The 12,676-nt window shown below is 48.6% G+C and overlaps 1 protein-coding gene across 1 annotated transcript in view; it reads right to left on the minus strand.

The window, feature by feature from the left end:
- Positions 1-6,303, minus strand: part of TGM4 (transglutaminase 4) — a 23,837-nt gene extending 17,534 nt beyond the window's left edge. Inside the window, exons 1-3 of the mRNA XM_029087303.1 lie at positions 6,283-6,303; positions 5,180-5,377; positions 1,812-1,869 (exon numbers count right to left, since the gene is read on the minus strand). Of these exons, the coding sequence (XP_028943136.1) occupies positions 1,812-1,869; positions 5,180-5,377; positions 6,283-6,303 (277 nt within the window). The remainder of the gene's footprint in view (positions 1-1,811; positions 1,870-5,179; positions 5,378-6,282) is intronic.
- Positions 6,304-12,676: the final 6,373 nt, after the last annotated feature.

Genomic DNA, 12,676 nt, shown 5'->3' on the forward strand with positions numbered 1-12,676 from the left:
GAAGTTATGAAAAATCAAAATTCCCTTTTGATTTTTTTTTTTTCCTAAAGAGTTACAGCAGTTAATCACTTCAATTTATCTCATAAAAGTATACTCTTCTAATTAACAGAAGCAGAAGATATATCTTTTTCACAGGCAATCTCCAGCCTACTCCCAATAACTTCAGCGACTCATTTCCCAGCTTGCAAAATCAGACACCAGAGGCTACCAGCCTTATCTGCGTGTATCTGCTGCAAGGTAAGTCACCTTATTAGCTGGCATCAGAAGGTAACAAAATGCAAACAAATAAAATCAGAATTCCCCAGTGGCTGCTCCCCTATTTACAAGCTTGCCCTTTGTTTCAGGTTTTGTTTATTTTGTCTTTATCAAAAATGACAAGAACAAGTCAAACTTCCAAAGCATGATCACATATATCGATGCCAAGTTGGAAAACCATGAAGTGCAACCCAATCCTTAGTTTTACAGTTTCATTCACTTGCCACCCCGTGTCTGGTTATGGAGAAGTTGCCTTTTAGAATAGTGACGTACCGACCTGCATTTTTTAAGGCTTCATGTTGCTTCTGTTTTGTCTTTTTTTTTTTTCCAAGATGTCCTGTCAGAGTAACACTCAAACTAAAACACAGATCCAAAGCATCGCAGGTTTCCTTTTCACAGAATCACAGAATGTCAGGGATTGGAAGGGACCTCGAAAGATCATCCAGTCCAATCCCCCTGCCGGAGCAGGAACCTAAATGAGATCACACAGGAAGGCGTCCAGGTGGGTTTTGAATGTCTCCAGAGAAGGAGACTCCACAACCTCCCTGGGCAGCCTGTCCCAGGGCTCTGTCACCCTCACTGTAAAGAAGTTTCTTCTCAAGTTTAAGCGGAACCTTCTGTGTTCCAGTTCCACCCATTGCCCCTTGTCCTACCATTGGGCATCACTGAGAAGAGCCTGGCTCCATCCTCCTGACATTTGCCCTTAACATATTTATAAACATTAATTAGGTCACCCCTCAGGCACTCTGGAAAGTTGAATTAATCCTTCCAGTTGCCCCGCAAAGTTGCTCCAAGGTGCCAAGGTGCATCCATCAAGGTGCACACACATACGGCCCGTGTCTGGGTCCTGAGGGGCATCATGGTGAGAAAGTGACCCCACCGACCACAGCAGGACTGCTCCCACATGGACCATCTGGTATATCTTGAGTTCTTCCTGAATCACAGCCTATGGAACGGTAAGTAGTGAGAAGTCTTGGGGGGATAAAAAGAAAATAAATACACAGATGGAGAACAGCTGAGGGTCTGGTCCATCTCTTTTGAGCTGAGCCTTATTCAAGGTGCTACGTTGGTCCTCCCCTCACCATTTCATTACGCTTGTATCTTGGTCATGAAGAATTTCCTAGTGGTGAGACACATCTCATCCACGTAATGATCCTGACACGTTGTGCTGCTGTTACTCTGAAAGGAGCGTTGATCTGATCACTTCTCACTCACGTACAGCAACCATGGGCTGTGACAGTGACCTGTCAGCTACGCCCCGAGGGCACCTCGTGCTCCTAGCAGCCTGATTCTCTTCTAATCGTACATGAGCCAACTTGTGGCAGGCAGTTGGACGTCAGGGGTTGATGCAAGATGGCCAAGCCCAGATCTTAACTGATTCCAAATTGTCTGGCCTCAACTAGCTGGTAATGAGTTTCTCACAGGCAAATACCAGAGAAATGATTGATGCCATTAAAATTACTACAGAAATTCCATTGTTTCCTTCTCACTGAACCTTGAAAGAGGGGTTTTGGACCTAAAATTAAGGATGTAGTTGACTAGCTTTGGGCACTTACCTCCAGAAGGAATGAAAACCATATTGCTCTGTGCCCAGCCCAGCACATTGCAGGGAGTCTGCTCTGAAGAAGGCAAAAACAAAGATAAAAGAGAGACCACAACCACACAGATACCAAATGTAGGCTTCTGGCCTTCTGATCCCTACTCAGGCAAAATGCTCTTGTGTAGCACTTTCCCTTCCCTGAAAGGGAAGTCTTGTGGTCACCACAAGAAATTCAGGTTTTAGGCCAGGCCATCTTGGAAAAATATTGAGCTGCTTTAACAGCAAGCCAAAATGCTAAAATGTTAAAATATCTTTTCTGGTTATTTTTGAACATCCCTTTCTCCTTCCCTGGCTGAGATGCAAGAGGCAAAATTGCAAAACCAGTCTAGATACAGGAAGCAACTACGTGTAAAGGTTGAACTTGGGATTTCAGTACTGTGACCGCTTGACCCTAAACTCTGGTACAACTGTTGCACAGGAAACTGAAGTAAGCATGCTCCAGCGCTGAGATTACGGTACGTATTGGACTAAAATGACTCAGGATGAGGTACCTCTGCTTCTCAGCAAAACATCTCTTTAGAATTTTGGGCAAGAAATGACAAAAAAAGATCCCCATCGTGTCACTTCCTTCAGACAGCAGCTTTTTTTTTTAATTAAATGGCTTCCTTTTGAACCCGAGGAACCCACTAGTGTCTGTTGCATCCCACAGGCAGGAGTTCCTCAGCTGAATGACGCACTGTTGGAGAGGGAAGCTCCTCTGGCTTTGAAGCTCCTGCTTGCTAGCTTCCCTTGCAGCCCTCATCCTTGTGGTAGAGGAGACAGTCAACAGCTATGCCAGCTTACTTTCTCCATGCAACTCATGGTCTTCCCAGCCCCCATTACAAACCACCACCGTCTCTTTTCCACACTGAACGGTTCTAGCCTGCTAACGTGCTCCTCACGCCTTCATCCCACTCCATCAAGAGACGCAAGATGGGGAGAAGGACCTCTCCACATCACTGTGCGATCCTGCAGCCCGCAGCCTGTGCTTGGAAAGGGTCCAACGGGGTGGGTGCAGTTACTCCAGGGCTGTATCCACCCTACGCCGCTGACCCATGAACCAGCTTCGAGTGTGCATGTATGACCACACTGACTGATTGCAGTGTGGACACACATCCACAGCCTACACCTAAAGCAAACAATATTAAAAGGCACGAGGAAAAATAAAGCAAAAGAGGGCTGCAAAAAATAAATGGTAAGGGCAAGGAAATCAATAGCGCAAATATTGAATCAGGGATAAAATAGTTTATCCATATATTAAAAACAGTTTCAGAGAACAAGGAAAATACTGACGGAATACCTTCCCACCTACGAGATATGTGTTTGGTTGCACATGTCTAAGTGAGAAAACAGAAACTTGCATGCCAGTGTCTTCAAGTGACATTTCTTTCTGCAGGAGTGGTGTGACAGCTTCTCCCATCTGTCTGTGTGGGTGGGTGTGTGTGTCTATATACATATAGATGTACACAGTCTACAGGTCAGATTATGCCGTGCCGCATCCCCACCAGCCAGCAGCGTGACTGAAATTGCTACATGGTGGGAAGGGAGAACATTCCTAGACCAGTAGGATTTGCAGGAAGGAGCTGGTCCTGCCCAGTGCTGGAGATGCAGCTCACACACTGCACAGGAGAAGACACACAGCACAGGGGATGCAAAGGCTTTGGTCCATCCCTGGACATGTAGATGTTATGTGTGGTTGGCATCCTAGGTACAGCGGGATTGACTGAGGGCAGGGACCTGTGGTGATTTGTCCTGGAAAGCAACAAAGCCAGCATAGCCCACCATGGAGTAGCTCCCTGCCCACTGAGGTTTTTTAGGAAGCGTTTTTGAGTAATGCTGGTTCCTGGCAGAGCCATGCCTGTGAGTTGCCTAACTCAGGAGTGTCCTGAAGGGAACCAGTCATTCGAAATACCTCCTCTCTGCATGAGGAAACAGTCTCTTGGCAGCAGGAAATGTGGTATTTGTAACACCTCATCCTTCCCTGGGGCACTGCTCATTTCTCCCTAAGCATTGCTTTACTGAAAGCGTTTAGGTTGGAAGCCCTGGCTGATGTTCAGACTGTGCACACGCACCGAGAGCAGGTCATGGTGCCAAGCAAAGTTGTTCAACTCTTATCTTGGGCTGCAAAATCAAAGAGGCTCCACTTTTGTCAAGGGAGGAGGCGAGCTGCTCACGTGGTCAAGCCCCAGCTCCAGCTCCCACAGGTGGGATGAAACCCCTGCCCGTAGCAGCCTCTGAGCCAAGCAAGACTGAGTGATGGGTTCAACATGTACGTGCCTCCAAAAAGCGGTGTTACCATCTGCCACACCCCACTTACCATGGCTCTTTCCAGCCCTCCCCTCCCACTTATTCCCCTTACTGTTGCCATGGAACCCCTGTGCTGTGCAAGACCCGTGCAGGGGTGAGCAGGGTGAGCATCATCTACCCCCAGCAAAACCAGAGTGGGAGGCCCAACCCAGGAGCTCATCAGGCATTCACCCAGCACCAGCAATCCCTCAAGCCTTCAAGGGCGTGCAGTAGCCCCGAGAGCTGCTAGGGAAGTTTTGGCAATTAGTACAGACATCCACAGCCACTTTTTCTTAAACCTCAAGGAAAAACTGAAACAACTAAGAGGGTAATTAAATAGTCAGAAACCAAAAACGTTCCTTGAAGAGCGATCAGGGTGGGTGGTTGGTTGCTCAGCAGGACAAAATGTGTTCTGTGTATGATGTCAAGTGCTGCTATGGACGTGGGTTACTGCAGTGCTGCTTGCAGCTATGGGATGGAGCACTGCAGGGTCCAGGCATCCCAGTGCTCTGATCACCCCATGCTGGGCTGCTGCAGCTGGTCAGCATCACCCCACCATGGGAGCCACCACTAGCTTTGCATGCAGCAGGCTGTCTCTTCAACCAGCAAAGGTTCAAATCCACAAAGCACTTCATTACCAGCAGCTGAGTACGGTCTGGTCCCTCTGTGATTACAGTGCATTTGTTTTCAGGCTAGGAATGCACACGCAAGCGTCTGTTATGGTTTCTGTGGTTAGCCAACAAGCCTCTGGTGGCCTGGTTCTGTATGGCATCTCAAGGAGGAACCTCTTTTTTGTGGCATTTAATGGGAACTGACAAACTTGGAGGCAAAAGGGCAAACCAGCTTCAGTTATAGACAGTGTCGCCCATTAAATCCATCCATAGGTCATAGGAAGTCCAGCCTCCTGCCCAGATGTGATGGTCACCACCACTAGATCAGGTCAGTTGAGATCTTGTCTAGCTGAGCCTTGAATACCTCCACAGGTGGAGACTCTGCCACCTCTCTGGACAAGTGACCTTTTTTTTCCCCGATGGCCAGTTTGAAATTGGCAAGACATACCTTGTGTCTGTTGCCTCTTCTTGTTCTGGCCATTTCTATGGAGTGGAGCTTGGCTCCATTGCCTCTGTAACTCCTCTCCAAGTACGTGTTGGCTGCTACCAGGTCAGCCCGAGCCTCCCTCTCTCCAACAAGCCCACTCCTTGTAGGCCTGTGCCAGACCAGTTTCCCCACGTCTCTCTTGAACTGGGGGGTGTAGCACTGGAAACACCCCAGGTACAGCCATTGACTACGTCATGCTCCTGAAGGCACCACCAGGACTGACTGCCCCTGCCCGACCCCTGGGGCCTCCCTCTCCAACCCTGCCCACGGCCTAGGACCCCATTTCAGATGTTCAAGCTGATGACCTTTTTTTTGGTGTTAAAAGTGTTTAGAAAGAGACTTGCCTTAGCAAGGTCACTGAAACACCTAGCCCAACAACCACCTTCTGCCTGAAGCTAGAAAGTGGTGCTTTACAGTCTGAAGGTGAGCAGAGCATCTGGCACCACGAACACAACAGCATTAGTACCCATTTATTCATAACTTCATGGTTTTCCTGTGACAGCCAAGGTCAGAGCCATGGCACCACTCTTCTGGCGTGTTGAGTCACCATACTTCCTTCTTTGGAAATACCCCACCGCTTGCAGTATTTCAGTGGAATTAAGTGTGTGTGTGACACCTGTGCAATCTGATCAATATTTAAGGTCTCTGAAGGGTCAACACAAGGCACTGAATCAAATTCTTTGGAAATTTTAAATATACCAAACTCATCAAAACAATCTATCAATCTTATTTATCGCATCCACTTCTACTACTTATCACCCAGGTAAACATACCATCCTTCAAGTTATTTTGATATATTCTGTGACCGAGCTCTTGTACAAACCTTCCAAGCTTCAGTGGCTTCTTGTCAAGGACAACAGGGACATTTCTCAGGTTTTATGTACAGTTCCTTATCTAATCAGTCAAACTATGCTTTAAGGTTCAACAGCAACCATAATTTCATTTGGCTTTGTTCCTTGTGAAGGTATACAAGGTATTATTTACCTTAGAATATAATACTCTTGGACCTTGTTTATACAACAGATTTTTCAAAATGATTCCCATCATTATTCAAGAATACTTACTTCCATCTTCATGAGCACCATTGTGAGCCTTGCTGTTAACCATGCACCTGCTTCTTCTGCTTTTTAGAGGCGTGACATGGTATAGCCCTGCTTGAGGAAAAGCAGATGAACAAGATGCTAAAAAATTAGGGTTGTGTTTGAGAATAAGGGAAGGTGAAGGAAAGACTCATTACAGGCAACACCTGGGAGATGTGCAAACAAAAGTGTATTTCGCTGGAATTCGAGTAGAAATGTGTGCTCGAGACTATTCTCTAAAAACATCTTGTCTCAAGTGTGCAAAAGCTCCATGCAAACACACTTCTGTAGTTCCCACAGGATAACCTACCTTCTGTCCTGGTAAACCAAGGTCTTACAGTTGGCCATGATCTTCAGCCACCTTACAAGGTCTACCACATTTGAACCACTCAGTCTTCAAACACAGCTTGCTCATTAGTCTCACATCACTTTTTTTTGCATGTGTGTTCTAAAATATCTGTAAATATTAAATTTCAACCATTGAGCTTTGGATGGTGTTTTAATTTGGAAATGCCGTCACCTCCTTTTGAGATCACTTCCAGCTGCATTTTCATAGAATCATAGAACACAGAATGGTTTGGATTGGGAGGGACCTTAAAGATCATCCAGTTCCAACCCCCCCTGCCATCAGCAGGGACACCTTCCACTAGACCAGGTTGCTCAAAGCCTCATCCAACCTGGCCTTCAACACTTCCAGGGAGGGGGCATCTACAACTTCCTTGGGCAACCTTGGGCATTCTGGATGACCACACATGAACCTGGATGTTACCAGAAGTGCACCGCTTTGCCGTACAGCGATCACAGCCTTCCTTGCAGCCCTTGCCCTATGCTGGCAGGCAATGCTGGCAGACGTGGGCCAAACCCTGTGTACAGACAGCAGAGGGTTCTGCCAAAAAACGCACCCTGCTCAGCAATCTTTCCCTCCCACAGGGATTGGAGGAAAACTAATTTCTCTTCTCACCTTTAAGTATTTATGACAGCGAATTTATAGCCCTAGTTTACATCTGTCTGCCTGAAAAGTGAGCATCATTAATTAATGGCTGCCCACGTTTCCTGCAATGTGCAAACACCTCCTAGACCTTGACCTCCAGTAATGACTGCAATAAAGAAATGTCAGTTTGGAGATAGTCCATGTTAAAAAACTTTCCAAAAGGTTTGTTAAGAGGAGAGGCAACAGCCAAATTAACCAGGGAGAGTCTGGTCCTTCTCCTGTCATTCATGCAAAGGCAGCCACGGCTTACAGCTGGCTGAGAGTTAACAACAAGGGCAAACAAATCAGGCTTGCAGCCTTCATTATCTCTCCATCATGTACGAAGGTCTAAGGAGACTTGATGCTCTTAGGAATGCATAATTCCTGGTTGTCATCTCGGCAGACCTACGAAGGATGTTGGGTCACTGCATCAAGTCCCTGCTTCCCAGGCAGCTGGATGTGCCCCACTCTTTCTTATCTCGCTGCTACCCAAAGAGCCCCCCAGGTGGAAAGACCTGTCTAAGGAGGAAAGGCAGTCGGAGCACTCTGCCCTCTTTTCCACCACGTACGCAGCTCCTCTTTTTGGAGGGGAAGACTCACAAGCACACTGAGGGGTGAGGCAAAGGCTTTGGCTGCCAGATGTGATGAGCTAGGATGTTCTCCTGAAGCAGGGGACTTAGAGCAAACACCTCCCAGTCTCTTCTGGGGACACTGACTTTTGTCTTTCTGATAGAAAGAAGGAAAAGGCACGAGCCCACCTCCAGTGCCATTTCCACCCACAAGTCTGTTTTTACGCTTCGGCCAGACATGGTGCAGATCTGCCAGTCATGACAAACCTGACAGGTTCTGATACAGAGGCTCGCAGAAATGTGTCCTGAGGTCTCCTGCGCATGCCACAACTGTGACTCACTTTCTGTAGTTACAAGAACACAGAGACAACCTGGCAAGCCCAGAGCAAACAAGTGATATCACCAGCATGACACATACATTTATAGGCATCATTGTATTTCTTGATTAGTATTGCAACTAAAAAATTTCCAAATAAAACAAGATGTGTGGGCATGGGAAAAAAGTCAGTATCTTCGAAATGATGACTCTTGACACATGGACCGTGTCGACAGGCATCTCATCCTGACCACAGAGTAACCACTGACCCAAAATTTAGCACATGAGTGTGTACCAGTGATGTGGCTGATCACATTGCAGGAACAGGAATCAGCACCATCCCGAGGTGTAAAAAAAAACGTTGCCTGAGAAACTCCACTTTACCAAACGCTAATGCTATTGCCAACTTAAACAGGGAGGTGGAAAATGTGTTGAACATGGACCCTCCTAGTGAACGCGCTGCCTGTTTCACAAAACAGCCTGTGTTCTCCCAGAATTACAGTTTAACCGATGCAAACCAGGAATGGTGATCAAAAACCCATCCTGGTTAAGAATTTAAGGAAAGAGCAGCAACCTTACAGTGAGTAACATGTCAGGAATGGGTAAGTAAGTAGAAATTACATGCCTCAGATACAAATGGCAAGTTAAAAGGTGTATGTGACTGATAGGGGAAGCTGCAGGAATTCATGGAAGGCTCCACAGCCTTACAGGCAGCAGGAACGGGGCCATTTCAAGAGGCAGGAACAGCAGAGCAGAAATATCAGCTTCCTTCAGCATCTACTTCTGATTGCTTTTCTATTTTGGGACAGGTCCTCTTACGGAAAACTACTGATGCACAGGCACCTTCCACAGCCACCATGTTTACTTTCAGCCTTTCCTGAACTGGGAAAGCTCCGCAGCCACAGGGTGTGAAGAGGAGGAGTGGCTGATAAGCCTCTGGCCCTGATTTCCACAACACTGACTCAGCTCCCTCTGAGGCTGTCGCTGCCACCACACCACCGCTGGCCTGTTGGGAAAGATGTAGCCAGCATGACTTTGCAAGTTGGCAGATCTGCAGGTGAGCAGGTGTCAGCAGGTCCATGGCCAGAGGCAGGCCGGTGAGGGGTGGCACGGCACCTTGCCCTCTCCAGCAGCCATCACGGCTCCTTCTTCTCCGCTGGAAGCCATGCTGGTTGGGGCGCAGCTGTGTGCAGCAGCATGAGGCCACAGAGCGTCATGGCGAGTCCGACCCACCACAGAGGTGTCCACGTCTCCTCAAAGAGAAGCTTGCCCAGGATGGCCTGAAGGAAAAGACAGAGACAAAGCTTTGCTGGGCTGAGCTGCCCCAAAGCCCCCTGCACAGCCAGAGCTGTGGGGACTTCTACTGGGAGAGCTAGCCCAGGAAAAAAACTGCTCAAGGAAACTCCTGCTGGGACCACCAAGAGAAACAGTTGCTGTGGGTGATGTCAGAGATGACCTACGCTACCATCCAGCCTCGAAGCACAGCCATATGGTGGTCCCAAATTCTGGCAGGATTTTGGCAAATGCACGTGTGCTTTGCTGCCTTCCCAGCACCTCCTGGGAACCAAATCTCCAGTCAACTGGGCAACTCCAGTCAATAAAAAAGAGGTCCCACTAACTTGAGTTTTGGACACCATCATGAGCTGGCTGCAAGTTGTTGGAGCATAGAAACAAGGTGGACAGCTGCTGAGAAAAGCAAGCAGAAAAAAAACACGGGTCAAAAATGCTCTTGCTGTCACTAGAGGCGGCGTGTCTTCTCACCCAGCTATGGTGGCACTGAATTGTCACAGGTGAGGTGATGCAAAGGAAAAGCAAAACATGCTCCCAGCTCCAATTCTCACTGGCAATTAGAAAAGTTCAGTAAAACGTACAGCTGCTGAAAACCTTCCTCCTGGACCACCCAGAAGAGTCCTACAGCCACTGCTGCGAACCACAGGCAGAGCAGCTGAGGCCTGATACAACCATTCCATGTCTGTGTCTAACTCTCCCTTTGCGGCCAGCGATGCTGGTTGTGCTGTGAGATGAGCTATGACCAGTTGCATCTGGTGTGACCATTCCCACACTGCTGTGCTCCTCCAGGCTTCAGCACCTGGGGAAGGGATCTACTCACTGAAGAGATGAAGTTGGAGGCTGTTGTCGTCACAGAGGCAGCGGCCGAGGAGGAGGAGAGTCGCAGGGCTTTTGCAAAGATGGTCCACATGACCGCGTTGCACGCAAACACCAAGCCAACACAGCCGAGGCGGAGCAGCACAGGCAGCTGTGGGATGAAAGGGGAAACACACGTGTTTTCACCGACTGCTCATTCGCCCTCGTGAATTCACGAGCACTTTGCAGCAAAACCCAACGGCACAGGCTTGAAGATGAATTACAGCTGGTATGAGGTGAAAATGAACCTATTAAATCGCAGAAGTCAACAGAAGCAAGGGAACAACCCTAGATGGAATGTGACCCTGGCATGTCCTGTTTTGAGTCCAGGCCAAGACTACAAGCTGGGAAGTGCTGGGACAGCATACAGCAGCTGCCACGCCAGAAGCCCAACTGCAGACAGCTCTCTAGCTCACAACGTGGTGCACACGCAGTGCAATGCCCTTCGCTCATCACTAGATGGAAAAGGGTCAAATTCAGCCCCACCAGAGACAAACACCAAAGATGTATGTGCTGGTGCTGTGTGTGGTCCAGGACTTGTCTGTTGTGAATCTGGGCTGAGAACAGCGCGGTCCCAAACCACTGGTCCTCACCACCTCCTGTGACCTGGCCCACCTTACTGCTGCAGCAAGGACAGAGCAGGGGCCTCCGGGAGGAAAGTGAGAGCTGAGGGGCTTCGTGTCTTATTTTGCATGCTTGCTGGAAAGCAGGTTCACTGAGAGCGTGTGGTCCAGGACTTGTCTGTTGTGAATCTGGGCTGAGAACAGCGCGGTCCCAAACCACTGGTCCTCACCACCTCCTGTGACCTGGCCCACCTTACTGCTGCAGCAAGGACAGAGCAGGGGCCTCCGGGAGGAAAGTGAGAGCTGAGGGGCTTCGTGTCTTATTTTGCATGCTTGCTGGAAAGCAGGTTCACTGAGAGCTCTCTGGTCCAGTGTTTAGAGGCAACAAAACCTCCTCTGCATTCAAGGGCCTTCAAGCCCAACTAGGTTCTCAAGAAAAACCTCTCTCCTTAGACAACCTGACAAGACATGTAACAGCCTCAGCCTGGAAAAGGGGCAGAGTTTTGCCTAAAAAGCCTTCACCATTCGCAGTCTCCCCTCATACCCATCGTTTTAGTTGCTGCCATCTCCCTAGCCCCCAGGTGTCACATAACTGATGTGAAGACACCAAGGGTGGAAATCACAGGCAATTATCGGCTCCTGCAAACACTCAGGGAGCACAGGAGGGCTTTGCCTAAGCCTGCAGCGGTCATGCCTTCCTTGCCTGTCCCCTCTCTCAGTCCATGGTGTGATCCATCTTGAAGCAGAGAGAGATATAGGTATGAAGCCACGAACAAACACAGCTGAGAGGTGGCACCTGCCCCAACCAGGATGGTTGGTTGCACTGCAGCCCCTCACCAGCCACCCAAAAATCAGTGGGGGCCACCAACCGTGCTCTGCTCCCACTCAAAAGAAGACATCATTAACCACAACCTAGGAGAGGCCACAGGGATTTCTGAAGCAAGTGCTGTGGCAAGTACACAGTTAAAAGGAAAAGGCTGCAAAGCAAATCCCTGCTCCATGGCTGGCACAAGCTCTCTGAGCCTAACCCCATCCCAGAGAGGGATGCTTCAGGTCTTCAGCTTCATTTTGCCCTGCTCATGGCAATGGTCTCCAACTTTTATCAGGGCAAAGGTAAATGATCCCAAACAATTACCACCTGTGAGGGACCTTCCCATCACTGCCATGGCAAACTCTGCCAAGAGGGGTAAGAGGGACAACCATGCCCAGCTGCTACCGGCCTTCTGAGGAACAAAACTGCTGCCCTGTGACTGGTCACCATGGGATGGGCTTTGCCTCCTGGCTTCACCCTCAGTCTGTGTGGCCAGTTTACCTTGCTCAGGGAAGTTGTGTATGTCCACATAAGCCTTGACTGGGTAGGCAGACTTGGGAGCAAAGAGATGAGAGCGGGAAACAATTTTCTGTGTTTCACCTAAATTCAGTATGTTATTTTCTGGATCAGAAAGAGACTACCAAGGTATGCTGCTGGGGAAAAAAAGCTTTACAGAAAAGAGATCTTGTTACAGTCTTCAACCACCCACCAGAGGTTGCAGAGAGGATGGAGCCCAGGCTCTTCTCCTAGGTGTGTTGGGATATGACAAGATGCAGCAAGTAAATGTCGGAACAAGTGAAGTTTGATCTAATACAAGGAAAAATGGAAAAACAAAGGTGATCAAACACTGGAACAGAGGTCATGGGCTCTCCAACCTTGGAGATATTCAAAACTTGACTGGAGAAGGTAATGAGCAGCCTGTTGCAGAGCAGGGTGTGGGCTAGAGACCTCTGAAGGCCTGACCTGAATTAGTCTGCCAGTCTATCAGTGCTGGAGCAAAGCTGG

The sequence above is a fragment of the Antrostomus carolinensis genome, unplaced genomic scaffold (assembly GCF_000700745.2).
Source record: "Antrostomus carolinensis isolate BGI_N321 unplaced genomic scaffold, ASM70074v2 scaffold15941, whole genome shotgun sequence".
NCBI lineage: Eukaryota > Metazoa > Chordata > Aves > Caprimulgiformes > Caprimulgidae > Antrostomus > Antrostomus carolinensis.